Consider the following 27736-nt stretch of genomic DNA (forward strand, 5'->3'; position numbering starts at 1 on the left):
AAATTCAGTTTGGTTTGTTTTGTTGGTTTTGCCCAGAACCTGCAACATAACCACTTCAGAAGGGTGCATAAGCAATTCTGCACATTAAAGACTTGGAAAGTCCCTGTTTGGTAGAATACAAAAAGCATTTTAAGGTTAGGATACAACACTTCCACACTACTAGTGCAAACAGTGTCAATTCCTGTTACTAGATCACAATTTACTACTTGAAGCCTGCATTTTTGGTATTATGCAATTATGTGAAATACTGATCCCTACTGTACTAAAGTCAAGAACTTATTCTCATAACTGCTGCTGAGTAGTGCTATTGTTTCAAACACTAGTCATGCACAGAGTCTTTTTTCAATGCGCTCTCAAGTCAGAGGCAAAAGAATTTCACTTTTATAAATATAGATTAGCAATACAACAGCATTTATGGTTTCAATTTTTATTGTGTTGAACATGCTACTAATAAACACACTTTCACCCCCCAAGGCAAGTACAAAGCAACAACCTAGGCAATATTTCAGTCCTGTAAACAGAGATGGAATATATTCCGGGACTGTACCAAAAAAAGGTTAATAAAAAGCATCACATACAGAGAACTTAAGAATTGCTTACTTTACAGTAACCAAATCTTTCAAAGCATACCTGTTGATATAGATCCTACTGCATGCCTGCATATCTTCAAATCACAGAATCATTTAGGTTGGCAAATACCTTTGAGATCATCAAGTCCAACTGTTAACCCAGGACTGCCAAGTCTGTCACTAAACCACATCCCTAAGCACCACATCTATACCTCCAGGAACAGCAATTCCACCACCTCCCTGGGCAGCCTGTTCCAATGCTTGAATCACCCTTTCAGTAAATAAGTTTTTCCTAATATCCAATCTAAACCTCCCCTGGTGGAACCGGAGACCATTTCCTCTTGTCCTGCTGTCACTTCTTATCTGGGCGAAGAGATGGACCCCCACCCACCTACAACCTCCTGTCAGGTAGCTGCAGAGAACAACAAGGTCCCCCCTGAGCCTCCTTTTCTCCAGGCTGAACACCCCCAGTTCCCTCAGCCACCCTTCATCAGACTTGTGCTCCAGACCCTTCACCAGCTCCATTAATTATCTTCTTCGGTGGAAGTTACCTTCCACACACTGCAGGAGCCTCCTAGACTGTTTCCTCTCCACTGTGTTTTATTTCCAGCAGACAGCTGGTAAGTTCAAGTCCCCCATGAGAACAAGGGCTAGTGATCTTGAGACTTTTCCCAGCTGCTGACAGAGTGTTTCATCTGCCTGTTCATCCTGGTTGGTGGTCTATAACAGACTCCCACCAGCATACCATCCTTGTAGGCCCTCCCCCTGATTCTTACCTATACACAATTCTGCTGTCACCATCATTCACCTATAGGGAGTTGAAACACTTCCCGACATACAGAGCTACCCTGCCACCTCTCCCTCCTTGTCTATCCCTTCTGAAGGGTTTGTGGCCATCCATGGCAGCATTACAGTCCTGAGTTTACCCACCATGTTTCTGTGATGCTGATTATGACCTGGTCTTCCTGATACACAATAGCTTCCAGCTCCTCCTGCTGCCGACACTTCAGGCATTGGCACCAATGCACTTCAGCTGTGCTATCAATCTCACCTGCAACCCTGGCATGCCACCCCCAGGCTCACCTCTAATGAGCTTGGTTTTATTTCCTTCCCCCTTTGAATCGAGTTTAAAGCTCTCTTGATGAGTCCTGCTAACTCCTGACCTAGGATCCTTTTCTCCCTTTGAGACAAGTGAACCCTATCTGTTGCCATCACATCTGGTGCCATGTAAACTGACCCATGATCAAAAAAAGCCCTGAAACACAGCTGTTGATGCTAGGCCCAGAGCCAGGTATTGATCTGTGTGATCTTCTGATGACACATCCCATCCTTCCCTGCAACTGGCAGGATAGAAGAAAACACTCATGCTCTTGATACCTCAACCAGCAGCCCCAAGGCCCTGAGGTCTCTCTTGATTGCCCTCAAGACTTCTTGTAATTTGGAATTCATCATTGCCCACCTGGAAGAGCAGTAATGGGTAATAATCAGAATGCCATACTAGACAAGGGACTTTTCTAGTAACCTCCCTCACCCACGCGCCAGCGAGGCAGCAGACTTCCCGGTGGGTTGGGTCTGATTGGCATATCCCTCTTCCTCTCAGAGTGGAGTCACCGATGGCAACGACCTTTCTTTTCTTCCTAGCAGAACTGGGTGGAATGTGTGGGGTTGACTGACTCACTAGGTAACTTTAACCTGGCTAGGATTTCACCCATATCATCATTTTCCTTCAGGTTCCAGAGCTGCCTATCTATTGTAAAGAGGTACCCAGAAAGGTCAAGTTGGTTGGGGGGTGATTCGCCTGCTGCCCTGAGCAGGGACCTGTTTCCATTCCTCCCCATCACTTAGGGACCTTTCCATCTGCCTGAAGGCGAGTAGGCAGGAGAGTCTGCTTTTTGTTCTGTGCCCTTCCCATTCATTTGTCTCAGCTATGGGAGTGGGTCCACCAACTTATCTCACTCTCACACTTCCTGATACTCCTTAACCTTTCTACTTCCCCTTTCAGCTCTGCCACCAGGCTGAGCAGATCATCCACCTGGTCACACCTCACACAGCTGTTACATCTGCTGCACTTTGGTAGCAGTGACAGGCTCAGGCACTCCCTGCTGCTTGTGACCTGGACAGCTGCACGTTTATGTGGGAGCTCCATCTGGGTTGCCACATGCCTCCTGACACTGGTTTTTGGCCAAGTGGAAACCACAGCTAGGTTACTCCAGAGGGCACAGTGACCACTATTGAAGCTCACCTCTTTGAGCCATTAGTGGGACAGTGCCCTTCCTGCACAAACTGGCACACTACATTCTGTTGGTCTGCTCTGTTTGCTGTGCTTCTGGTTGCTCAGGCTCTTGGGGGGCTGCTTTTGTACATATGCAGGTTTAGCCATCTTCACTCCTGGTCCTGCCTGCTCTGAGTCCTGAGTCACAGCTGTCACTCATCAGGGTCTCAATGCTTCCTGCTGGGGGGCAAGGAGATGAACCACCCTGTCACAGCACTCTCAAAACTAGCCAGCTTCAACAAGGTCTTTTACCATCATATACCAAGTTAACTTCCATAAGTAGTTGGCATGCCTTGTCCCAACAGGGCCACCAATCCCCCACAAGGCCTCAAAGGTCTATCTACTGTTCGTGCTGTTTCCTCATACTCATCAAGCCAGTCCCTTTGCCTCTCACCCCTACTGCCTTCTCCTAGTCCCTCCTCATCCAGGGCACACTCTCTCTCCTCCCCTTCCAGATCTCTCTCCGTTGGCTGCTCCCCTTCGAGCTATTTAATCACTTAGCAGGAACTGGCCACAGCTGCACCTTATCTACATCAGCCAAACCACCGTCCCTGAAGCCAGCCCACAGCAGTGTATTATCCATGTTAATTAACCCACCTTCATTCCTCTACACCACCCCACTCCCCCCTCACTTCTCAGTAGTCCCTCTGCACATTCCTCCACTCCAGAGCACCTTTGCTGCAGTAGCATGCTTCACAAACTTCACTGAAATAGCCATCTTGATCAGGAACCCAGAATTTTTTGGTGAACAGCATATAACCAAAGCTACCCATATACCCTGAGCACTGTCCCATCCCATACAGGGAAAGCAAATAGGACAGAAAACCCCCAGGTATCAGTTACTTCATTACCAAACCCCAACAAAGCAGTCCACTGAATGTAGGAGGCATGTCAGTGGTAGGATGTAAACAAAAGCACCTTAACCCTAAGTTATAAGAAACTTTTCATATAGACACCTTCATTAGGAAGTACTAGTCACTAACCTATGAAAGGACTGGATTTCCTTACATACTGATTATAAAAATACAGCTTTATGAAATGCTGCATCCGATCTAGAAATCTCACTGATTAATCTCACTGATAAATTAACTCCTGTTAAGGATAGGGACAGTTCTTACAGCTGGTCTGCAGACTGTACAACTGAGTACGCCTCCTATACAAACCAGAGGCACTGACTAGGTAGCAGAACAAGATACAACACACTTAAGACCCTGTTAGTTTACCCTGAGTAGAAGACCAGTCCTGTGAAGAGACTTCAGACACAGCTGATCTCATATCAGTTAATAACCTACATCCCCACAAAACTGCTATGTTTAAACCTCCCTAACTGAGCATGTCTCCTAGTCTGACATCGGATAAACACCCTTGGAAATAATCACAACACACCAACTATATATTTTCAAAAAGTCAGAGATACACAAAAGATTTAGTGATTTAAATAAGGGATGAGCGAAAGGGTGAACACCTCAGTAAGGCTGAGACGCCAAAATGCCATTTCACATTTCTTCCTCAGGAAAAGAAAACAACAAGGCCAACGCTCCTCTGTAAAGAAACTCTGGCAACACCTTCTCCGCTGCATGCAAATGATTTTCTACTGACCAAATGATTAGGGGACTAGGCTGATCCCTCTTCTCCATGTGAGGCCTCTGTGATGGAATGTTTCTCCACCAGTTCCCAATGGAAGTCAGATTATCCTTGAGAAAAATTTTCCAGGGAAGGCTACCTAATTCTCTTACTTCAAGACCCAGAGAACTCAGCAGTAAAATCCTGGGAGTCCGTGAAAACAGACATAACCTACGTTTACCAAAGAAAAACAAGACATACACTGTATAAACCAAAAACCATGGAACAGGAAGCTTGTGCTGAACCTCTCCTTTCCAAAACACTTATGTCAATCAACAGCCTTAAAGCTATCTACCATACACAGATGTATGGAAAATAAATTCCTGCAAGAAGAGATTCTGACTTCATCATATTTAAGCCTTGAAGTTAGCTGTCACTGCAGTGAAGTTCTGCAGAGGAACACCTTCTGTTGCTCAGACTTCAATGGCACTAGCACTTAAGAACAACAGGTAAATGAAAACCTTTTGTTAAAAAATGACCATACGCTTCACTAAGACATTCTCAGCTCTGCAGATGAAGGCAATATAAACTGTCTTATATAGGCAGGATTGCTGGATAAGACGCAGAGAAGCCTTATCAGAAAGCATGGAGATGATTGAGGGATACTGTGTCAGTGACAGTGGTACTGGGAAGTCAAACACAGATCACTGGGAAAATATGCCACTGAAGAACGTCCTACTAAGCACAGCAACAGATTTACCTGCCTGGAGAGAAGGAAAAAAAAAAAAGAAAAAAGAAAACAAAAAAACCCTTTTCAGTACTAACACAGTTTCATGTAAACCAATTAGACAAATTATTCTGAGAGACCTTAGACTTCTTGCTGAGCTTGAAGACTATTAAGCTTTCTTGCCTTTTCTGGCTTTCCTTTCTAGTATCTCCTAGCAAAAGGAGAACTCATCAGAAATTTCTTTATTCACTGTGAGCAACATCTCTTGTGACAGACTTATTCAAACTGATCTTGCACCATGGAAAAACATGCAAGACAATACCTTTAGAACACATGTATACATGTCTCCATTAGAAACAAAACTGAGAGGTCAACACAAACCATCCATGACTGTACTTTACAAATGTTCAGACACTAGATAAAGAATAGAGTTTCTGTGAATTAATACCTCTTTCCCCAGAAAACCCAAACACTCTGCATGTACACAAATTATAAACAGAGCAACCTTACTAACAAAATACACATTCTAAAGCCCCAGGATACACAATATGCCATCAGACCTACAAGCATATAGCAAGGGATTTTGTTTCTTTTGCTTTCTCCAATAAAAAGATTACTTAAAACTCCAAATGGAGCTATTTGTGCGCTGTGACAAACATGAAGGTACTGAGGCTTTAATTTGCTTGTAGAGCTGTAAAGACAGTAGCAATGCCTGATAACAATACTATTCAGTCATATCATCAGCACTTTCATAGGATGCTGTCATTTTACTAGGTGATCTACAAATAAGCAGATTAGTGCAGCAATTCTTCTGACAAGCAAGTTTTGACTGCTCAATCAACAACACTGTTTTCAAGACAGATCAACAAGGAATTTTACCTATTACATTGTAGAAGCAGCAGAGATTTTTTTTTCTGTTTTGTTTTAAAGGCTGTGATTGCAAACATGGCTTTTCATTTCTCCTTTAAATTACAAAAGAAAAATTAATCTCTACCTTAGCTGTGACACCAACGTTGGCAAGCTATTCTGCAGGAGTGGCTCAGAAAATACCAGATTTTCAAACAGATGCTTATTGTGCAATTCCCATGTCACCTGAAATTTCTTCAAATGCTCATTTTCCTGTAACAAAAAAACCCAATCAGAAATAAGACAGGGTTAGAAAATAAAAATAACAAATTCTGTCTAATGCAAGATATTTTTTTTTTTTAAAAATAGTTTCCAACCTACAAGCCGGATTGTCCAGCTCAGTTCTTACCCAGTTTAAATACCCAGAAACTCAGAATTTAAGTAATTAATGACTTAATCATAGCTTCATTCCTTGTTTTTCTAAATTTTCATGGAGTAGAAGAAAAAGGAAAATCAGACTAAGCTGTTGAAAGCTTCCATTTGTTTCTGCAATGAAAAAAGTATTTTATCATCTGAACCAGTTATTCTCGGGTTTCCTTGTCAAACCATTGTCTGTCTGTGATTATTTTTCAGTTCTTCGAAATCATCTACTAACAGACATATAATTGCAAGCTATAATATTTATTCAAAATAGACATAAATTAAGTGAACAGTTCTCTCCAAGTACAGCTTCAAAAACTAAGTTTTCTAAACAGACGAGAGACCAAGATCCTACTTCTCTAGTAAGCAGAACGGTTTTCTATTTTATGTGATTTAACACATAATTGTATGTAATTTTACAAGACCTAAGACTCAAATCTATTATTGTGAAACCATAAGAATCTATGACAGGTATAATATTATCTCAGGTCAGTAAGTTTTCCCACATACAGCCAGTGGTATGCAGGTTTTCTGTACTAGGACTCCCACACACAGCAAAATTAAATACAAGTGTTCTGGCTATCCAATCAGCAAGTGAGCTCTATATACTATAACCCTGAGTACCCAGAAATATCAGAATACTCTGGAATGTCAAAGTTTTCTTAAGCATAATGGCTTAAAAACCAAATACATATTTATATCAGAGCTAAACACAACACTATCAGTATTCAAAAAGACAATCAAGTTTGGAGTTTTATTACTAGAGAAGGGTAGGCAGGGTTTGGTTTTTTTCTTGAGTTGCACAAGACACACGTACCCTTTCATTTTTAATACTATGTCTTCCAAATATTTCAAACTTCTATAAATGGCTAATAATTTTTCAAGTGTCAACACTGAGAAAGGTTGATTTTCTAAGCAATTTCAATATGCTGTGAACAGTCAACACATCTACAAAATCTTGTATATCGTATTGTGCAGCTTACTGTATTTCTCACAAAGAAATACCAGGCAAGTTTTCCCTTTCAGTCTGCTATCCTGTTTACTCAAGGGTTCTTCTGTACTGATCACAGTCTTCCCAGCTTGCTTTCAGTATAATCTGTCATTCCTTGGTGGGCACAAGGTGTTAGCTCCTGCTCTTGAACTTCACTAGTTAGAGCTGGATTCCTTTGAAAGGAAAGACAACTGTTCCTAATTTCATTGAGAAAGTAGCTCCTCATAGATGGAGGTTCAAGGCATTACACACCTCTGTACAGCATGCTCTGTGCAAAGATTTCACCTTTAAAAGGAAGGCTGCACTACGTTTAGAGATCTTAACTGCCTTTTATGTATTTCACCTGAAAAGATGCCTTCTTCCATACTGCACTGGCATCTTGAGAGAAAACAGCCACGCACACTGAAAAGGCTAGCAACCCTACTACCTGTACTGAAAGCTGTGACATATTTAATAACCTTTTTAATAAAAGGATTAGTAAGTCTAAGAAATGTATCATAAGAGTCAGTATCCCACGTTCTCACACTTCAGCTTCTGAATGTCAAAGCTTAGTAGAAAGAAGTTTTCAGTACTTAGTGGGCTTCATAAGGAAAAGGACAAGTTAAGTTTGGGGTATTTTGTGTCTTATGCTCCGTTTTTTAAAAGAGAATAGAAACACTGTGTAACTTTGAATTTTGTAAGAAAAGGAATATATTAGGGAGTTCAAAATCCATCTCTTCATGACCATTATCTCAACCTCTCATACCTGCCAAGTTTCTGTGACTACTAGTTCACAATAATAACTGGGGGGGGGGGAGAGGGAATTAAAATATTATTTCCTAATCAGCTATGCAATTCTGGCACTAATGGGTTCACTATTGGTAGATCTACTTTGAGAAAGGTAACATTTGTACTCTAATTCATCTGCTTTTCAGTTGAATAAATTTCTAAGTTCCAATGCGGATCAACCTGAAGAGCAATCTTCTCTCAAGCACCTTGTTAGAGGCTTGATGACTACTAAAAGCAGCCAATTAGCTAGAGATGGCAGTGACCTCACATTTGTATCCAAGTAATAAAGCTGGGGAAGACAATACAGAAGCAGCAAATGCAGACCATCGACAACAGAAAAAAGCATCAGATATGCTCAAGTTACTTAACAGTAAGATCTTCCTGCTTTGCCAATTCAATTGCATTAACAGCCCTACCTCAGTAATGACACTCTGATTCCCCTCCATTTTATGTTTCACCTGTAGCTATCATAGTCTCGTTACTGCCTATTCTTTTCTCCTCTTTATACACCTAGTGTGTCACTTTCAGCTAATTGGCAATAAACCCCAAATTTACCAGTTTATCCGCCTTTTTTTTTCCTTGCACAAAGTTTACACAAGAGAAGGGATGTACAGGATAAGGTCAGCAGCAAAGGATGAACAGGAAAGGATTATTAAAAAATCCAGTATTAATAACCTTCTCAACCCTTAAAACAGAACTACAGAATGTTTACTGTATTACTCACTCATGATAGACAGTTACTCCGAGATTAAGGCTACTGTTAACTTTCTACCTGACAATATAATCCCACATCCAACATCACAATCAGCTAACAAAAAAAAGCATTTAGTGAAGTCCAAGAATTTTAGAAGTAATAAATAACATAGCAGACACATTCTGAGGCAAGAGATCATTTTTTCAAGTAGCCATTCCTGCCTATAAGTGAAAAGAAAATTGAACATAGAAAAATTGAATTTAGTTGTACTCATAAAAGTCTGAGTCCTTTGAACATGTTGTCAAACAGACCATTAAAGACTAACAAAGACGTGTTTCCCACATTTTCAAAGGCATTATCTAACATTTTGTAGATAGACATAAAGATTAGTTTCAGAACAGGTGCCAGAAACAGCATCCCACCTATTTCTTTACAAAGGATAATATAATCACTTCACTTTAAGAGATGCCTAATGTACATTCCTGAAGAATTAAATTTGCATTTTCAGAGTTTCCCTGTCTCTAAGCATGCACACACAAAAAAACCTTGCATTTTACAAACCACAGAAGACATCTAAAAAAGCCTGGAACAGCTCTGCTAGCATGACCCCTAGCAAGTAGAAGCGTATGTTATTTTTCCACTCTTACCAGAGTAACTAGAAAGGCGCTGATTGTACATGCTGCCTGACAGAGTGCACTGTATTCTTCAAGGAGGAGTGAGATGAACTGATGTGCCTGTGGTGGCCCTTGTATTGCTAATGTTGATGCAACTTTAGATCCCAGTGACAAGTGTCTGAGCAGACGAACCTTCATTTCAAGCACATATTCTCTAGCTTGCTGTTCCAACCGCTGGTAAAGCTGATATGGATCTCTTTCACAAAGCCTGTATTTTTAGAATATTTGTGACAAAAAAAAAAAAGCATATAACCAACAATTTTCACTTTCCTAAAAATATTTACCAGTTACCATCATTGTCATAAAAAAAAAAAAAAAAAAAAAGGGGCTAGCGTTTACGTAACTACCTTAAATCTGGGAGAACACAGTCCAGTTCCCTACTTTTACATGGTGGAACTGAGCTCCTGTGCAGCTTTAGGACAAGGATGCTTGCACACCTGAGGAACAAATAAATTTAGGACCTTGGTATTTCACTTCAACTTCTGAGCTAGAAGTATCTTTACTCAATTTGCATACAACCCTACAGATACCTCGACTCTTAAGAGAGGCTTCTTTACAACTTCTCCACGTTCTTACATACAGTCCTAGTAAAAGTCCCAGCTGGAACAGCCAGACCTAGGCCAGACTAATATCCTGTAGAAGGACAGGCATTTACTTCAAGCCATTGAAGGAGCTTGACCCGCTAGGCAGCCAGAACATGCCTAAATACATACTGCACAGACTGGACTCGGTGACTGCTTTCGGGGACCCTTCTGTTGCTGGGCTGAATCGAAAGAAGACATTTCATACAATTACGAAGCTTTCAAGGCATTCATGAACCTCCTTCTCACCTACATTGAGAGCTTCTTACCCCAAACTACAGATCTTCTGTACAAGGGCATTTTTTGCACCTTTTATTAAAGCTGTGCCACTCCATAGCAGAGGTGTGGGACTCACAGGGCCAGAAAGAACATCCTTCAGGGAACGTGACTCAGGGCACTCTACTGTGGTAGCTCCTAAGTGCAATCACTACAAATGACTGGTGTATTTTTAAAATTTACTTTTTTTTAAAGTCTAGAATAGAGACCAGAATTTGGGACTCGCTTGTCCCCAGGATGCAGACTAATACTGAAGCTCCAGAACTGTATTACCCTCCATGCACTTCATACCTGCAAAACTTGTCGCTGTAAGACCCAGCTTCCAAGAGGGTCAGGGATTCCTGCTAAGGACAGCATACAGCTGGCCAAGCCTGACACTCTCCTGGAAGTGAGACATGGGTTTTTGTACCACCTCACACAGAAGAGAAGTGACCACGATGGTTGCTTTGAAGCGCTTTAGAGCGCAAATGTACTATTTAAAGTCCTGTGCGTGGACTTTAAGCACTTCCCTCAGTTTCTTCACAGCACAGGGAGGTGGGGAAAAAGAAAGGGATTACTTAAGTAGTCAAAGAGTTAGATGAATGGAAGTCTGCTGTTATCTACTCCCTGCTCTTCCCTTATCGCTCACAAATTAGAGTACTATCATATTGCCATAAAGTGCTCCAATATACAATATGGACAGTACCTGGCACCACTACTTATTTTCAAGATGACCAGACAGTCTGTTTCTTGCCAGCTGCATCTAACAGAGCTGAGCACATACTGCGTTTTGTTGAAAATTGAAGAATTTCTGCTTTCTAACATAGATTTACTTGGCCACATCATGATCTCTGGCGTGCCATCTTCATGATTTGTTTGGGGGGGGTGTGTGTTGTTTGGTTTTGTTTATCTACCTGTTTTGTTTATACACTTCCAATATCACACTGATTAGCTGTGTTAAAAAAAATTCTGAGTGATGTTAGCATCACTGACTGGACATGCTGGTGTCCAAAAGTTTCCTTATCTCACCAGAATTTCAACTACTAACTCCACGTAAGAACTAACACGTTTGTTAGACTAGTCATACCTTGATATATTAAGTACGTACAGAACCAAGGGAGAGCAACTATTCCTTGACCACACATTCAGTTACAGAGAAACTGAGAACCACCTCCTGGAGCACTTTAAGGCCAGCCACACTATTCTTAAATGGAAAAAACGCCACAAATGAGGATCTCATTAAGCACATCTGCAACCTCACACCTAGAAAAGCTACAATTTCAACTTCTGAAATGCGAAAGAAGTTCTCCAAATCCACCTCATCTAGCTATCAATGGCTGCTATTATCTGGATTTTTTTTGAAGTGTATTCCAGCTGTTACAACTACAGTAAGATGCAAATACTATTATAACTCAGGTTAGCTCAACATAAGATTTTCCTGTGGGACAATTCCAACTAAACATAAAAGTTATTTATAACTGTCTTCAAAATAACTATCTCAAAGTCTTTTGAAGAATAAGATTTTGGGACCTTCCCTAATTATACATTAATATTCCTATTGGAAACAGCATAAAAATGTAAGAGCTTCCCGTTATGTTTGGTCCAGCATTTAAAAATCCTTCATGAAACAGAACTGACTGTTCTGACTTTGCATTGTAGTGGAGAGCACTACAAGCAACCAGCCTTACAGATGGTAAATAATATTTATTAAATAGCAATATTCCAACCTACTTAAAAATTAATTTTAAAAATCCTCTTAGCAGTTAATAGATTTTTTTCAGAGGGCTGTACCTATCCACCAGATCTTTCATTCCTTCTTTATCTGGTACCAAAGACTGGTCTTGGTCATCTGCCAAAGGGGTCCCAGCTTGGCGATATATACACCGAACCATATATCTTACTTCTGACCAGTAATTTTGAAGCTGCTGAGGTTCACGTTCAGGCTCTGCTGAATTCTCTCTGAAAATAATGACAAAAAACATGACACACTATTTGTATATCACATAGGTGTACTGATTTCTACTACTCCAAAGATGCTCTTCAGGAAAAACAATATATATTTGAAAATGCCTAAAGTCAAGTATAAAACTAGATAGAAGCTGCCATCCATAAGTTGCTGTTATTGTCAGATAGCCCTTTTAAAGAGTTTAAGCATACATGGACAAATAAGCTACAACACTGCTGACACTGACTACAGACACCAAGCTGTTGAGTTTGAATTCAGTTCTTACCTGCGCTCATTACAGGCCTCACAGTTGCATGCTATGTCTGAAGGAGAGGAATTGCTAAAATCTGCAGCAGGTACCGTCTGTGCACCAACAGTTATTCTTCCTCCTCCTACAGATTCCTGCTGTGATCCACTGTTTCCAAGAGGCATGTGCAAAAGGAAATCTTGGCTCTGAAAGAAAAGGAAAAAAACCACAGAGGCAGCCTTCAGTTTTTAAGATAGAAGTTTGAAATGTTAATAGGTAGGCAAATATTAATGTGGCAATTCTTAATGCTGAATATATTTTGGGAGGACACTCAACAAGGCACAAAAAATTTACCTTCAAAAAGCCTAATAAATGCAAAAGATGGACAGAGAAAACCAATGATACAAACATAGTTTCTTTTCTAATAACGGAAGTATGTTAGTTGTAATTATCACCTTTATGTACTCCAGCATAAACAATGAACTAAGCTAAAGGAAGGCTTGCATCATCCGTGATTCATCATAAACTAGTAATATCTCCTCACTCCCTACTTGACAGTATGTTTTACTTTTGTAGCTTAACTACCCCTTTGAGCAAAAATCATTAAATCTCCCTGTTTATAACAGCCATACTACTTCACAGTAATGGATGTTAGAAGGCTGCTGTCATTGCGAATGGCTGCTATATCCTGTGTACAGCACTGTTCAGTACCAGCAGATGACACAAACCTCTCCCCCAGGGCTGCTGGTATTTTTGTCTCCTGTTTCTCTCCCTTCTCTGTGCTCCAGCCCCAGTACATGCCATGCTTCCCTCCTGCACCCTCCCCAGGCTGTCTCTGCCTGGTGCCACAGAAAGACCAAGGAAAATTCAGATAGTTAACCTCACAAAGGGGCGAATATACACAAGCAGACAGAGAATAGAATAAAGTGTAATGATTAAAGTCACACTCGTAAGAGTAGAAGAAACAGAATTTAAGTAAAGGGGGAAAGGACGAAGTATGATATCCAATAAATTAAAAGGGAAAAAAACCAGCAAGAAGCAAATGCAAACCTTGCTCTACTCAGAAATCCAAAATTCAAAATCAGAACTTTTTTGGAACAACGTGCCTGCTCAGTTTAGGTCACAGGAAAACCAACTCAAAAAGCGGTTCCAAAGCACAAAGTAGCATTCAACCCACAGCCACATTTCTTCTTATTACACTAAAGTACTTCAACTTACCACAAGAGACTGCTCTATTGTAGCATGCCTCTCCTCCTTTTCGACTGTTCTTCGACAGTCTGGACACACCCACAGTGGAAGATGCAGCATATTGTTTGCTTTTGGAGATGAGGAAAGTGCTGTTTTGCTAGAATTTTTTATTCCGCTCTCTGAAAGCGAAGTATCTTTTCGTTCACTTCTACAAAGAAGACAATGCTCGCCAGTTGTATATGGTGCCCTTTGGCCCAAGCCAAAGGTAAACGGCGTCTACAAACAAATGTTTTGACAGACAAATGGTTATTCACAGAACATGTACCAGGAAAAGTTATTCTGATATTTGGAAAAAAAACCACAAAACACCCAAAACAAAACCAGTCATTATTAAATGGTGAATATGCGGAGTATCTCAAGATCAAATGCAGCAGTCTTAATATCCATGTCACAAACAATTCTGATTATGAATACACTCCCATTTAAAAAGTAATGTTTTCAGGGAGCATGGCCTACAGCCTTTCCCTCTAAAATAATTCAGCCTAGATGCAATCATTTACTAAGTAAAATTAAAGAGGGATAGTACAATTCCTTCTACTGCTGGCATTCTTACAGATAAAAAGGAAAGTAACTGTTCTTGGAAGTTCTGTACCATCTCCTTTTTTAATACTAACTGAAACAAAGACACTGTCAGCTAAGCCTGTTAGAAAATAAAAGCTTAACTCAGTTTTAATAAAACCAATCAATCAGTAGGGTCTTAAAATCCACTACTCGCTACTGAATAAAGTAGACTTGGTAACTTATGAGGACAGAGGCAGTTCAAAACCTAATTCCTCTTCCAAGATACTACTGTGCATGAAATTATGGTTCAGCCATGAAACGTTGATTATTCACCAAGACTGATACTCAAAAATACGTCAAGCAGCACAAGCCAAAGAGAACCCAACTTTACAAGACATAAGCAAAGTTATAATGAATGGAATAAAACATCTTGTAATGGCAGAATCACAGATTTGTCTGCTTATATTACAGCTACTAGCTCCGACGTAATTAGCAACGTCTTCTACATAAGCTTCAAAACAGTTAAATTCTTTCTCAAAGGAAAGGCAAAATTTAAGTCAGTCATGCAAACGTGCCTCTAGATACTGCTCCAGCCTCAATACTAACAAAAATACTACTTTAAAGATCTCGTAGGGCTGAACTGCACAAGCACAGGTGAAAAGTTCTTTAGGGCAAAGGACTAGTTCAAGCTGTAACACAATTCACTCTCTTGTCTTCAAAGCAACAACAATCCCATTCCCTATTGCTGACATCTAAAGAGAAACAACACAGCATTACAAACTGATTTTTCTGCTTTTTGCATTTATAAAGCTGACAGACATCGCAATATGGAGAGAGAAACTGAGAACTCTAGACATAAAAAAAGACGGAAAAAATGACTGAATTCATCTGCAGAAGGATCTTCTTCTCTTCCAGAAGTTCATGAGAAATTTAAGTGAATAGATTTAGTAAGAACAGCTAATCTCTTTATCCGTTGATGCCACTTCAGGAATTCACACCTAAGCACTACGGCAAGAAAAAGAAGACAATTTACCCAAGTGTCTATTGCAGGTTTTCAGAAAACATTCTCGTGAAGGAAGACTTGCTCTGCCTCATGAGAGGCTGGGACCAACCATCCCCTTATCAGCTCTATAATCACTAACAGATTTCTCAAATCAGACTTTCCTCTTGGCTGACCTGCGCTCAACTGCAGACATATTAATGTCTAAAAACCCTGCATGCAGGAGGCCACAGCTGCTCATTCCCTTACCCCTGAAAGTTTCCTGGCTAAAACTAATTTTTTTGAAGCCAGATTAATTCTGTTGGAATGACGATGACATCTTTATAGCTACTGCAGGCAAATCCTTACAAACATCATCTGTAGGACATCTTCCAACACAAACAGGAAAAGCAAGAGCAAAAATTTAAAAGTTCAGAAGCTAAGACAACCTGACACCCTTTTGCCTAGAACTTAAGACTTATGGATACAATGTGCTTGAAGTTGCACCACAATCATCACAACAGCCATTGCAAATACAGCAGGAACAACAATCTTTGATTCTGGCCAACTCTCAGACTCTAAAGCCCTAACAATCTCCCAACTAGGCCTGTATTTATGACAAATTTGAAGTTCAAATGAAAGCACTTGTTTCTTAGAGCACAATATGAATCAACTGCTAAGAATGAGAATTCCTAAGCAGTTTATTTTTAACAAAACTGACAGTTAAAACCTCAACAAAAACTAGACCATAAGCATCTCATATTCCCATTATGGTTCCATTATACTAAAATGAAGCTATGAATTGCAGCTTCTTATTTATTTAGAAGATTATAAATGCAGTGACTGTTCATGTGACCATTTCAACACCGTCAGTAGACTCTTCCTGGATTAGATGAGCTTGGAATTAGGTCACATATACATTTATACATGTCTTCAGTGTAATCAGAACAAAGTGTACATTTTGAGAAAAGCAAGATATTTTTCCAGTAGTCAAGCTTCAAAAAATTGTGTGATGCATCTCTGCAAGTAAACATCCAGTCTCACTTTCTCCCTGAAACATGTTCGGATACAACATTCATAAATGAAAGCTGGAAGCGGGACAAGCCAGAACAAAAATAACTGCATCTCTGCTATGTATTTACATTTATTTCCAAGAATAACTTTATTACCATAAAACTGCATAGCTTTTTTTTACATCTCTGTCCAATTTCAAGCTTATTGTAACAATAACATTTCACTTTAGAAATAGTAGCTTTCACTGCTTTTTAAAGCTTGACTAGTGAAGTCATCAAAGTCCCAGCAACAAACAGAAATCTTTTTGAAGAGTTTTCTCTTGTACATCTAACACCATTGAATACCTTCTCCCATTAGTAAATAATTCTGCTAACATATACACCCACAAAATCTGGCTGCACATACCTGAGAAACACCTGTGAACTCTGATCCAACAGAACTGTCTGTAAACTGTGTACCATTTAGCGAAACCTGGGAAAAAATTAACAGTATATTGGTTACAATAGTTAATGCTAAAAGAGCATTAAAAACACTGAACAACAAAAGCTTCCCCTGCATCTGAGGGTTGGTAAAACAGCTTTTGAAACTTGAATGAATGTTTGACTGCAAAGATGGAAAGTCCCTTTTCTTTTGTAATAAAAGTTCTACAGATGCAAAAGTTTAAAATTTCTTTTAAGCTTTTGCACTATAGATGTTTTATTAACAACTCTGAGATAAAAAATTGATAGAGAAAAAAGAAAAGTCATAAGCAAAATGGCATATTTCCTTCTGTATTTTATTGTTTGCATGTAGCTTTCAAACTCCATTGTGAATTGAGACAATTACCAAAGATTCTTGCCTTTTGAAAGCTGAATACAATACTGCTTAGAAAAATATGCAGTGTTAACCAGGAGGACTCTTCCACAGCAAGCCTCTAAATCACATTCGGCTATTCCGCTGCAGCAGCCTGCAGTGCCCCAGGTTATAATTCATACAGAAACCTCTCAGAGGTATCTTCTATACCTTGTTTCTCCGCAAGTGTTAAGAGAGATTACACCACTGTAAGTGATGTGTCTTTCACAAGCTCCAAGTGTTTTTATTCAGCATTATTTGAGGACACTAAAACAAGAGTAAAGTTAAGACAGGATACAAATTGAAGTGACTGACAGTGAAGAGCCCTAGATCACACTGGACTTGAAGAAAAGGCATTTGATTTAAAGAAGAAAAAAAAGGGGGGGGGGGAGGGGCAGGGGGGAATAAAGTCAGTCAACCGTTTTATTCTTTAATTTCCCCTCTTCTCGGGTATTGGCCTGTCTCTTGAATTCCAGATATAATTTACCTCATGCCTCTGTTCTACCTTTCATACACTTTTGTGCTCCAGTTTTTCACCTACTATTATCTGATATTAATATTTTTAAGAATACTCTAAAGACTGCAACAAAAAACAGTCTCTGTAACATAGGAACCCCTACATCTTTAGTGTTAGATGTACAGAGTTCAGGAAATATTTTTACCCTGCTACCAAACCAGAAACAAACTGGAGCCTCCGCCAACACAAAGGAGCATCCTTCAGTTTTATACATTCACAGAATAACTGACTGCTCAGTTTAGAAAGCCAGTGAGATTATTGCGAAGCCATTGTTTCCAGCAGTATTTTTCAAAGGCAAAGTAGAGGATAAAACACAATCTTCAAATCATTGTAGATAAGATACAAATCAGAAACCACACAACCTCGCTTACATACCCCTATGCTGACTTCCAAGAGTAGGCATTTAACAAAAAACCCCTCATATGCAAGCCAAGCATCTCAGATCTAAAATCATGGGAGCAAAAACGGTCATGTGGAACAAGTTCCCTATTTTTATTCAGCCAATTTCCAAAAAGTGGAAAAAAGAAAAGGTCTCTTGGATTAAAGAAAAGTCTTCTTCACCAAAAAAATAAATCCTCCAGTACTGGAGGTCCACTTGGTATTAGGATGTATAATGCATTCAATAACAAAGGAACTAGTAATAAAGTTTAGAATGAAATTGTTACCTGCAGCTCAAAAAAAAAAGTTTTTGAGACGAAAAAAAAAAGAAAAAAAAGACAAGTTTATCCAAAAACATTACCTATTCATCAAGGGAGTACATTTACCTTTTTTTACATTCAAGACAACCATAATGAGAAATGCATGAACTATCACATTTAAACATGCAGATGTCCAGTGACCAAGCTGAAGGCAGTCAGAAATGTTACAAAGGGAAGACAAAAACAGTGGGAAGTTTGTTATCCACTAATATGTCACAGGATGCCAAGACAAAATACTGACCATCAGGACTGACTGCTTCATGGAATGAGTTTTCATGCTAACAACAAAAGAAAAGGCATCTCTTGATCTCGAACACTGTGCAGGATTTGGTTCAAAATATTAGTGTAACCCCCCCAGAATTTCCTAGTAAACTAAATATCTGCAGAAAGAACAAAATTCAAGGAATTTAAAGAAACTAGTTAGATAAAGGAGGAAACTTGAAGAGAATAATCAAAAATTGTCTATAGGCAATGGGATTTAAGACAATTTTATGTGAGGCTTAGAGCTAATACAAAAATCACAAGAAGGACTTAAGCCGGGGTGAATAATGAAATGGCAGGCAATGGAAGGATATGGCTAAATAGCATATTAGAGAAAACATTAGAAGAATCTTGTAGAAGCTGTCCAAATGAGGCTCGAACAATAGCAAGCTAAAAACAGACAGAGAGGAAAAAAAAAGAGACAGTCTCACAGATAATTTAAGGAAGGGGGGCGGGGGGGGGGGGGGAGTATAAAAACTACAACTACATTCTTTTTCAAGGCTCACAAGGAGCAAGGAGCAGTAGTAGGTAGCCTGTCAAGATCTGTAATGCTAACAAACAAACAGATGCATTAAAAAATGCTCAAACAAGCTAAGGTCATAGCAGAAACACCACATTTATTTTTTGCATCTTCATGTTACCTACAGAGGAGTTTCAAGTTATTTTCCCAGTGAAAAGCGTATTTATGGGAGATGCATTAAAGAATCTGTCTCAAAGCAAAGCACTGCTAGAATAAAAAGTATAGAGCAAATGGACCACTCAAAAACTAGCAAACCACCAAGAGTGGTTGACATTCAGCCAAGGGTTCTAAAGAAGCTCAAGGACGTTATAGTTGCACTAATAATTTCAGTACGTTAATGCTTGCTTTATACTTCACCAGTACTAGAGAAAAATATGATTTAAAAGAATATATTTATTTACGAAACTTTCAAAAAAGATGCAGTAAACTGCAGTTATCCAAAGTCTGTGTCAGGAAAATGCCCAAGACTAAGAAGTTAAGCAATAGCACTAAATTCTTCATGTTACTAAAGAGACAGAAGAATGGCAGGACCTTACAAGATCTAGTTACTGGGCCGTATGTTGACAGATGTAATTCTGTGTGCAGAGATTTAAAGTAGAAGTAACAAGCTACACAGATATCACTTTTGGACAACCCTAATTTTTTTTTTTCATTAAATAAAATTTATTTTTACACTCCTGAGTATCCTTTTTCATCATTTTTAAGTTTTACATTTTAAAAACCTGTTTCATGAAGATAAGGGCCAGAAGGAAGGCTGACATGGACCAGGAACATAAGAATCTCTGCATGCACTCTTCACCATAATGGGAAGGGGTGGGGGAATAAAAAAATTTCTGTTCTTGCTACAAATATCATTTACAATGGAAAAGATATATGGAAATACTGTTTTTCTTGCAAGCTGTTGTCACACTAACTCACCCTCTATAAAATGTTAGTTTTCTGGATAATACAGCATACACCACCTTGGCAGAGTATAATTAATACCAGAAAATATGAAGGAAGTGAGAATCACAGCTTAAACAATGCTCCTTGATTTCACCTGCATGACCTTGAAGAACTGGTTGAGCAATTAGAACAGAAACACTCAAAGACTGCCATAATTTGCCCCAATAGCCTGTCACTATCAAAATCAGACCTTCAGTGGGCTGAATGACATACTACTAGACAACACACCCCCATCTTTCTTGCAGCTGAAGCTGGTGAAGTCACACAAACATTATGGAAGTGAGAGTGATGCAACGTCTCAGGAGAGCTCAGGAAAAGAAAAGCACAGGAAGAAAATTTAGATTTGGCTCATCATCACTGAACCCTAACCATTTCAACAGAAACGCGATGCTCAAAAGGAATGCAGGATTTAATCAAATCTCTCCTGGGGGAAAACAGCTAGAAAATATTGCACTGATTTTCTCAGGCATGTAAGGGAAAATATTGACTAGAAAAAACTACAATGTTATCAAGAGACAATTAAGGCTACACTTTATTTTACAATGTCCTAATATAACAAAGGTATTGCATACCACTTGAATTAATTCCCTTACTTTTATATAGGGAAGTGAAAAATTAAAGTCTGTTAAAACATCTGAAACAACACATTTTCTGTGTCCGAGTAACACTGAGGACAGGTACTGCACTTAACCCTGGCTACTCCCCCCAAAACTCATCAAGGTATCTTGTCTAAGCCACTTAACTCTCCTGCCTACATTTTTTATGCCAAAATCCATTTGCCACAGCTGTTCTGTGCTAAGCCTTCTCTCAGGCGCTTCTAGTCAGCCAGCACACTACAACATTGCTCTGCAGCTTCACATAGCAGCTCTGCCTCGCTTTCCACCACTGTCGCCCAACACCGTTTGGGAGCCAGCAGTCTCAAGTTGCACTGGCTGGTGAAGACCTCCCTCCCCATAGCCCAAGTGAAGCTCTGACTTGGGTGCTCTCCAGCCACAGCCTGAGCTGTTCCTCTCCTCTCCCAGGCACAGCTAAATTGGTCACAGAACTACAGAACTGCTGCTGGCAGATGAGCGCCACTCACAAAATACCAAGTGATTTTCAGATATGAAGAAAGATTTCTTTATGCCTTCACAGTTCAAGAGGTAGGAAACGATGGGATTTCCGTAAGTGAAAATTTAGCATCCTTCCTTCCTCTCTAACCCCAACCAATACAAAGGATATACCACTGTGAAAGTCAAATGCATGGATGAGGGGAAAGAATAACGCTAAGTGCATGAGAGAAAGGTTCAACAGTAGGTAGCCAACAAAATCTGAAGAAGGCATCTCTGGACTGGTAAGACCTGGAAAGGCGCATGGGAGGACAATTATTCTACACATTCACCAGAGTTATCTTCTCCATTCATCTAGTACAAAGCACCAACAGACAGGACAGCATGCTGGCCAGACCTCTAGCACAGCAACATTTTAGGATTTGTTGGCTTTAAACATTGCTCCTGAGCATTGTCACTAGTGACTGTAGTCTTTGCAGTAGCAACAGCCTCTGCAGATGGTATATCACAGCACTCAAAATATACTGAAATGTAAAAACCAGCAGTAAACTACCAACAGTTACACCTTCCTTAATCCCTTTAAGTCCATATTATACCTAGTTAACTATCTGGTATGCACAGTTTTTCAGAGGAAGAGCAAACTGAAAACAGACCTACCTGGCAGTGTCATTCCCCTGACCTAGGTGATTTCATGTATTTCAACATTATGATTATTTTTCAGCTGCTGTACTTTAAGAAACCCTTGCACATTTTTTAAAGCATTGGAAGAACCCATTCATGAGATGAAGCAAAGTACTGCCTGGTTTCTCACAGAAAAGGTTATCTTGGCTACACTCTGGACAGACTAGTTCCAAGTACCATATGATAGGAAGAACAAACTCACCAGAATAGTGTAAGCCCTGCATAATATTAACTACTCCAAAACCAAAGCAAAACAAAGCTTATGTGCCTAAAAGCAGAACATTACCCGCACTACAAAGAACAGTGAACTCCATTTTTTCATCAAAGTAGTTGTTATGGGTGGTCTAACACGGGGAAAAATATCATCCAGGGTGGTTCTGGAATCAGATGAGCAATGACCCAGAACTATATTCAGGAATCCTCTCAGAAAGGACCACCACATTACTAATGCAGCTACAAGTATATTTATCATCAATATCAATATGGCCAAGAAATGTAGAAGTGTCCTCTGACACAGTGTGTGCCTGGGGCTGCTGCACTCAGCCAGGGGCACCTGGGCTGGCCCAAGGTGACTAACAGTCCCTGTCCATGGTCATGAAAGTCTGACACCAAAGTGGCAGGTGAACAATATTTTTTTCTAATAGAAGATAAGATAGAGGTCTAAAGATTTCTGATGTCTCAGATAATCCCCCAAAGTACCAGAGGTTTTGCAGTAAGAGGACATGCCCTTTTAGAAGAGCATACTAAAATGGTATGTTAAAAAAACATCAAATGTAAGAGTTCTCCCTAGCGCTGGAGTATGAAGAATGCAAAATTAACATACCCAACAACAGGCAGGAAAACAATCAGCAATACACAACACATTTCCAGGTTCATTGGCACAGCTATACTCAGAAAACTCAAGGTGCTATCAGAGTTTATTATTACTGTTTTAGAAGAAAAAATTCTTTTTACGTCAGTTACAGAAAATTTAACTCCATACAGCTTTTAAGCAGTAGCCTGGAAATCGGTAAATGTTTAATTGGCAACAGTAAAAAGCTTGGAGGCTCCTACTTCCAAACATAGTTCACGTAGTCGTGGTTTAGCGTGATGCAGTAGCAAAACACAGCTTTGAGGTGGGGGGAATGGGGTGTATATGAATGAAGACCAGCAAATACTTTTATTAGCTATAATGATAAAAGATGAACAAACTACAGAATCATAGAATGGCCAGGTTGGAAGGCACCTCTGGAGATCATCTAAGTCCACCCCCTGCTAAAGCAGGTTCTCCTACAGCAGATTGCACAGGATGGCATCCAGGCAGGTTTTGAATGTCCCCAGAGAAGAAGATATCACAGCCTCCCTGGGCAGCCTGTCCCAGTGCTCTGTCACCGTCAAAGGAAAGACATTTTTCCTCATATTCAGATGGAACTTCCCATGTTGCAGTTTGTGCCCCTTGCCCTGTCCCTGGGCACCACTGAAAAGAGCCTGGCCCCAGCCTCTTGACACTCACCCTTAAGGTATTTGTAGGCCTTGACAAGATCCCCTCTCAGTCTTCTCTTCCCCCAGGCTAAACAGCCCCAGCTCCCTCAGCCTTCCCTCATCAGGGAGATGCTCCAGTCCCCTCTTCATCTTTGTAGCCTCCACTGGACCCTCTCCAGTAGTTCCCTGTTTGTCTTGAACCGGGAAGCCCAGCACTGGACACAGCACTGCAGATGCGGCCTCAACCAGGGCAGAGCAGAGGGGGAGGATCACCTCCCTTCACCTGATGGCTGCGGTCCTCCTAATGCCCCCCAGGATCCCATTGGTCTTCTTGGCCATGAGGGCACACTGCTGGCCCATGGGCTACTTGCTGCCCACCAGGACTCCCAGGTCCTTCTCCGCAGAGCTGCCCTCCAGCAGGTCAGCCCCAGCCTGTACTGGTGCACAAGGACCTGACACTGGCCTTTGCTGAACTCCATGAGGTTCCTCTCTGCCCAGCTCTCCAGCCTGCCCAGGCCTCGCTGAATGGCAGCGCAGCCTCCGGGGGATCAGCCGCTCCTCCCAGCTCTGTGTCACCAGCCAACTTGCTGAGGGTGCCTCAGCCCCTTCATCCAGACCACTGATGGATAAGTTGAACAGGACTGGACCCAGTACTGACCCTGGGAACACCGCTCGCTACAGCCTCCAGCCAGACTCTGTGCCGCTGATCACAGCCCTGTGAGCTCTGCCTTTCAGCCAGTTCTCAATCCACCTCGCTGTCCTCACCTGACCCACACTGCCTGAGCTTACCTGGGAGGGTGTTACGGGAGAGTGTCAGAAGCCTTGCTGAGGTCAAGATAGACAACATGACCCCCCTTCATCTACCCAGCCAGTCATTCCATCATAGAAAGGTAACAGGTTGGTCAGGCATGACTTTCCCTTGGTGAATCCATGTTGACTGTTCCCGATAACCTTCTTTTCCTCCACATGCTTCAAGATGACCTCCAGAATGAGCTGTCCCATCACTTTTCCAGGGATGGAGGTGAGGCTGACCAGCCTGTAGTTTCCTGGGTCATCCTACTTGCCCTTTTTGAAGACTGGAGTGACACTGGCTTTCCTCCAGTCCTCAGGCACCTCTCCTGTCCTCCACGACCTTGCAAAGATGACAGAGAGTGGCTCGGCAATAACATCTGCCAGCTCCCTCAGCACTCAGGGGTGTATCCCATGGGGGCCCATGGGTTTTTGAGTGTCAAGTCTAAGTTCTCTAACATGATGCTATTAGACTACAGGGTAACATTCCTTTCTCTAGAGTTCCCCTCTTGCCTCCAGGTCTGGGAAACAGCGAGGGCCAGCCATCCTACCATAGTATCCCTCCCTGATTTAGAACCAGGAGTGTTTTGCTTAAGAAATTGACATTATGAACATCTACATTTTTCATGTGAAAATCCCACATCTCTAGTGACACTGATCAGAATGCAGTTATACTTACCTGCTTGCCAGGGAGTCTCAGTACTGTAGGAGACACATCAACAGAAAAAGTGATTATTGTTTAGCTGCAAACATCACCAACAGGGAAAGTTGTGAAGGTTTCTTACACAAGATCCTTCGTTTTACTAAGGATGCCAAAGTACCAAATAGAAGCCAGAGAAAGCAAAGACAAGAAGATAACTAAAATTCAAATATCCATATTAAGGCAGCCAACATTTCATCTGGCCAACTGATTAATTTTGCAGACTATTAATCCATTTTACACAGCATGCTATTCTGGGCATTAACACTCATGAAGTTATCCCTTCCCAGACCGGGCTGCATTATTCTAGTGTAGTTCACACTCTTGACATTGGAAAAAATTTCAACGAAGACAAACATATCCATAAACAAGTTAGTGATGCAACAAATCACTCCCTTGGTACTCCTTTAGAAAGCTACTGGACTACATGTAATTTCAGAGAACCTTTAAATCTTTATGTCAATTATCAGGGAGATAAAGTGAAGGCTGTGGAAGAACAAGCATTTCAAGGAGTGTTACAAGGCTGTCGTGATTCTCTTTATATCTGAAATTTGAAACATAAAACCTGAATATTACTTTCAAATATTTCCCACATGGCATCCTTGTCTAAACTGGAAAGACATGGATTTGACAGATGGACCACCTGGTGGATAAGGAATTGGTTGGATGGTCATACTGAAAGCGTTGTGGTCAACAGCTCAATGTTCAAGTGGAGACCAGTGACAAATGCCATTCCTCAGGGTTCCATACTGGGACCAGTGCTGTTCAGCATCTTTGTTTGGCACTACAAACAACGGTATTGAGTGCACCCTCAGCAAGTTTGGCAACAACACCAAGCTGAGTGGTGCGGTCAACATGCTAGAGGGAAGGGATGCCATCCACAGGGACCTTGACAGGCTTGAGAGGTGGGCCCATGTGGACCTCATGAAGTTCAGAAAGGCCAAGTGCAAGGTCCTGTATGTGGGTCAGGCCAATCCTCAGTATCAATACAGGCTGGACAGAGAATGGATTGAGAAAAGCCCTGAGGAGAAGGACTTGGGGGTGCTGCTGGATGAAAGGCTCGGCATTGCCCAACAATATCTGCTTGTAGCACAGAAAGCCAACTGAATCCCAGGCTGCATCAAAAGAAGTGTGGCCAGCAGGTCAAGGGAGTTGATTCTCCCCCTCTACTGGAGAATACTACCTGGAATGGTGTCTCAGCTCTGGGTCTCCAAACATAAGGACATGGACCTATTGGAGCAAGTCCAGAGGAGGGCCATGAAGATGTGAGGTATGGAACATCTCTCCTATGAAGACAGGCTGAGAGAGCTGGGGTTGCTCAACCTAGAGGAGAGAAGGCTCTGGGGAGACCTTACAGCAGCCTTTCAGTACTTAAAAGGGGCTTATAGGAAAGATGGCGATAGAATTTTTAGCTGGGCCTGTAGCAATATGACAAGGGGTAACAGTTTTAAACTAAAGGAGGGTAGATTTACTTGAGGAACAGGTTGCCCAGAGAAGTTGTGTATGTCCCATCCCTGGAAGTGTTCAAGGACAGCTTGGACAGGGTTTTGAACAACCTGGCCTACTGGAATGTGTCCCTGCTTGTGGCAGGGGGACTGGGACTAGATGATCTTTTAGATCCCTTCCAACCCAAACCATTCTATGATTCTATGAAATACAGATAAACTACCTTTTAGATCTGAAATAATGAAGTAGCAGGAGAGAGAGAAGTTGCCAGAAGTTGAACCACAGCCAGGAGTAAGGCGCTAGTGAGAAACCTGGCAGAGGCTCCAGATGGCAGAACGCACTACACATCAATACAGCTAGTATGTCAACTCAACCCTTACTTACGCTGGTATCTAATACACAGCACATTTATGTTCAATAACTATCACACTTAAAAATCATTAACATCATACCAGAGAGCTCAGTCAAATATATAACCTTACCATACTGATCTGAAGTAGACATAAGGCAAAACTCCACTTGACAGTCAAGGAGCTAAGCACAACATGACTGCACACACACAATTGTCACAGAGTTCATTTGTGGAAGCAGATTCGCTGCAGAACATGTTAGCTGTGAGATATATCAATTAGCTACAACAACTGACAGCATGTTACTAAAACTGATTTATGTACACTCTTGTGTATATACATTTGGATACCACATGTTGGATGTCTTGTGACTGTAAAGCATGCTAGCCTATCATGTTACTCTCCCTCCATCATGCTTAGCCAGTGGGAATTATATACTGAAGGGCTAACCACAGGAAATAATCTATATGAAGGGGGAAGGAGGAAGACAAACAATGCTGGCACTAGAAAAAGTCAATTCATCTAGCTTGACAATTCACACTAATTTTGTTTGTTAAGACACGCAAAAAATAGGAAAATGCAGAGCAGATAGCACTGGTGTTGCACTCAATTACAAACCCAAATACTTGTTCAAGGAGCTAACAGGGCTATCATCAAGTAGGTCACTCATTTAGCCCTCCAAAAGGTGAAGTATGGTATTGCTTCATATTAGGAACAACATATTCATAAATCTATTAGAAGTTCTAAAGAGACAGCCATCACACTAGTCCAAAATTAGAAACTCACTATCCAAGCATCTCCATGGAAAATTCTTATGAGCAAAATGGTTTCTATCTCTTTTGACTTTTGATACTGCTAAAATATAGTTTGTGAGATTCCAGGTAAATCCCTCTTTAGCAAATACAAAAAAAAAAAAATCCTTCTTTGTATATGAATAATGAGAAAAATTACAACATTGAGACATCAATAATTTTAGTTACACTTCTATTGCAATTTTAATCTTTACAATGTAATAAAGTTGACTCTCTGTGTCATTGGTTTCTTTATTAAATATAATCACACCATTACAGAACTTGACTCATCTGCAAGACAGGTTCTCCGAAGGCTTCCCTTTTTCAACAAGTCATATTATCATAACTTATCACTCTGATTTAAGGAAACATAACATCATATCTCCATAGTTTAGTAATTCCT

The 27736-nt window shown here is 40.7% G+C and overlaps 1 protein-coding gene across 3 annotated transcripts in view; it reads right to left on the reverse strand.

Moving 5' to 3' along the window:
* FAM193A (family with sequence similarity 193 member A) overlaps positions 1 to 27736 on the reverse strand; it is a 90450-nt gene that overhangs the window by 38674 nt on the left and 24040 nt on the right. For all 3 annotated transcript variants that reach the window (XM_056339755.1, XM_056339747.1, XM_056339765.1), the window contains exons 2-7: positions 16700 to 16765; positions 13771 to 14016; positions 12592 to 12758; positions 12152 to 12319; positions 9498 to 9732; positions 6126 to 6250 (exon numbers count right to left, since the gene is read on the reverse strand). In XM_056339755.1, the coding sequence (XP_056195730.1) occupies positions 6126 to 6250; positions 9498 to 9732; positions 12152 to 12319; positions 12592 to 12758; positions 13771 to 14016; positions 16700 to 16765 (1007 nt within the window). The remainder of the gene's footprint in view (positions 1 to 6125; positions 6251 to 9497; positions 9733 to 12151; positions 12320 to 12591; positions 12759 to 13770; positions 14017 to 16699; positions 16766 to 27736) is intronic.

The sequence above is a fragment of the Falco biarmicus genome, chromosome 1, assembly GCF_023638135.1.
Source record: "Falco biarmicus isolate bFalBia1 chromosome 1, bFalBia1.pri, whole genome shotgun sequence".
NCBI classification, from domain to species: domain Eukaryota; kingdom Metazoa; phylum Chordata; class Aves; order Falconiformes; family Falconidae; genus Falco; species Falco biarmicus.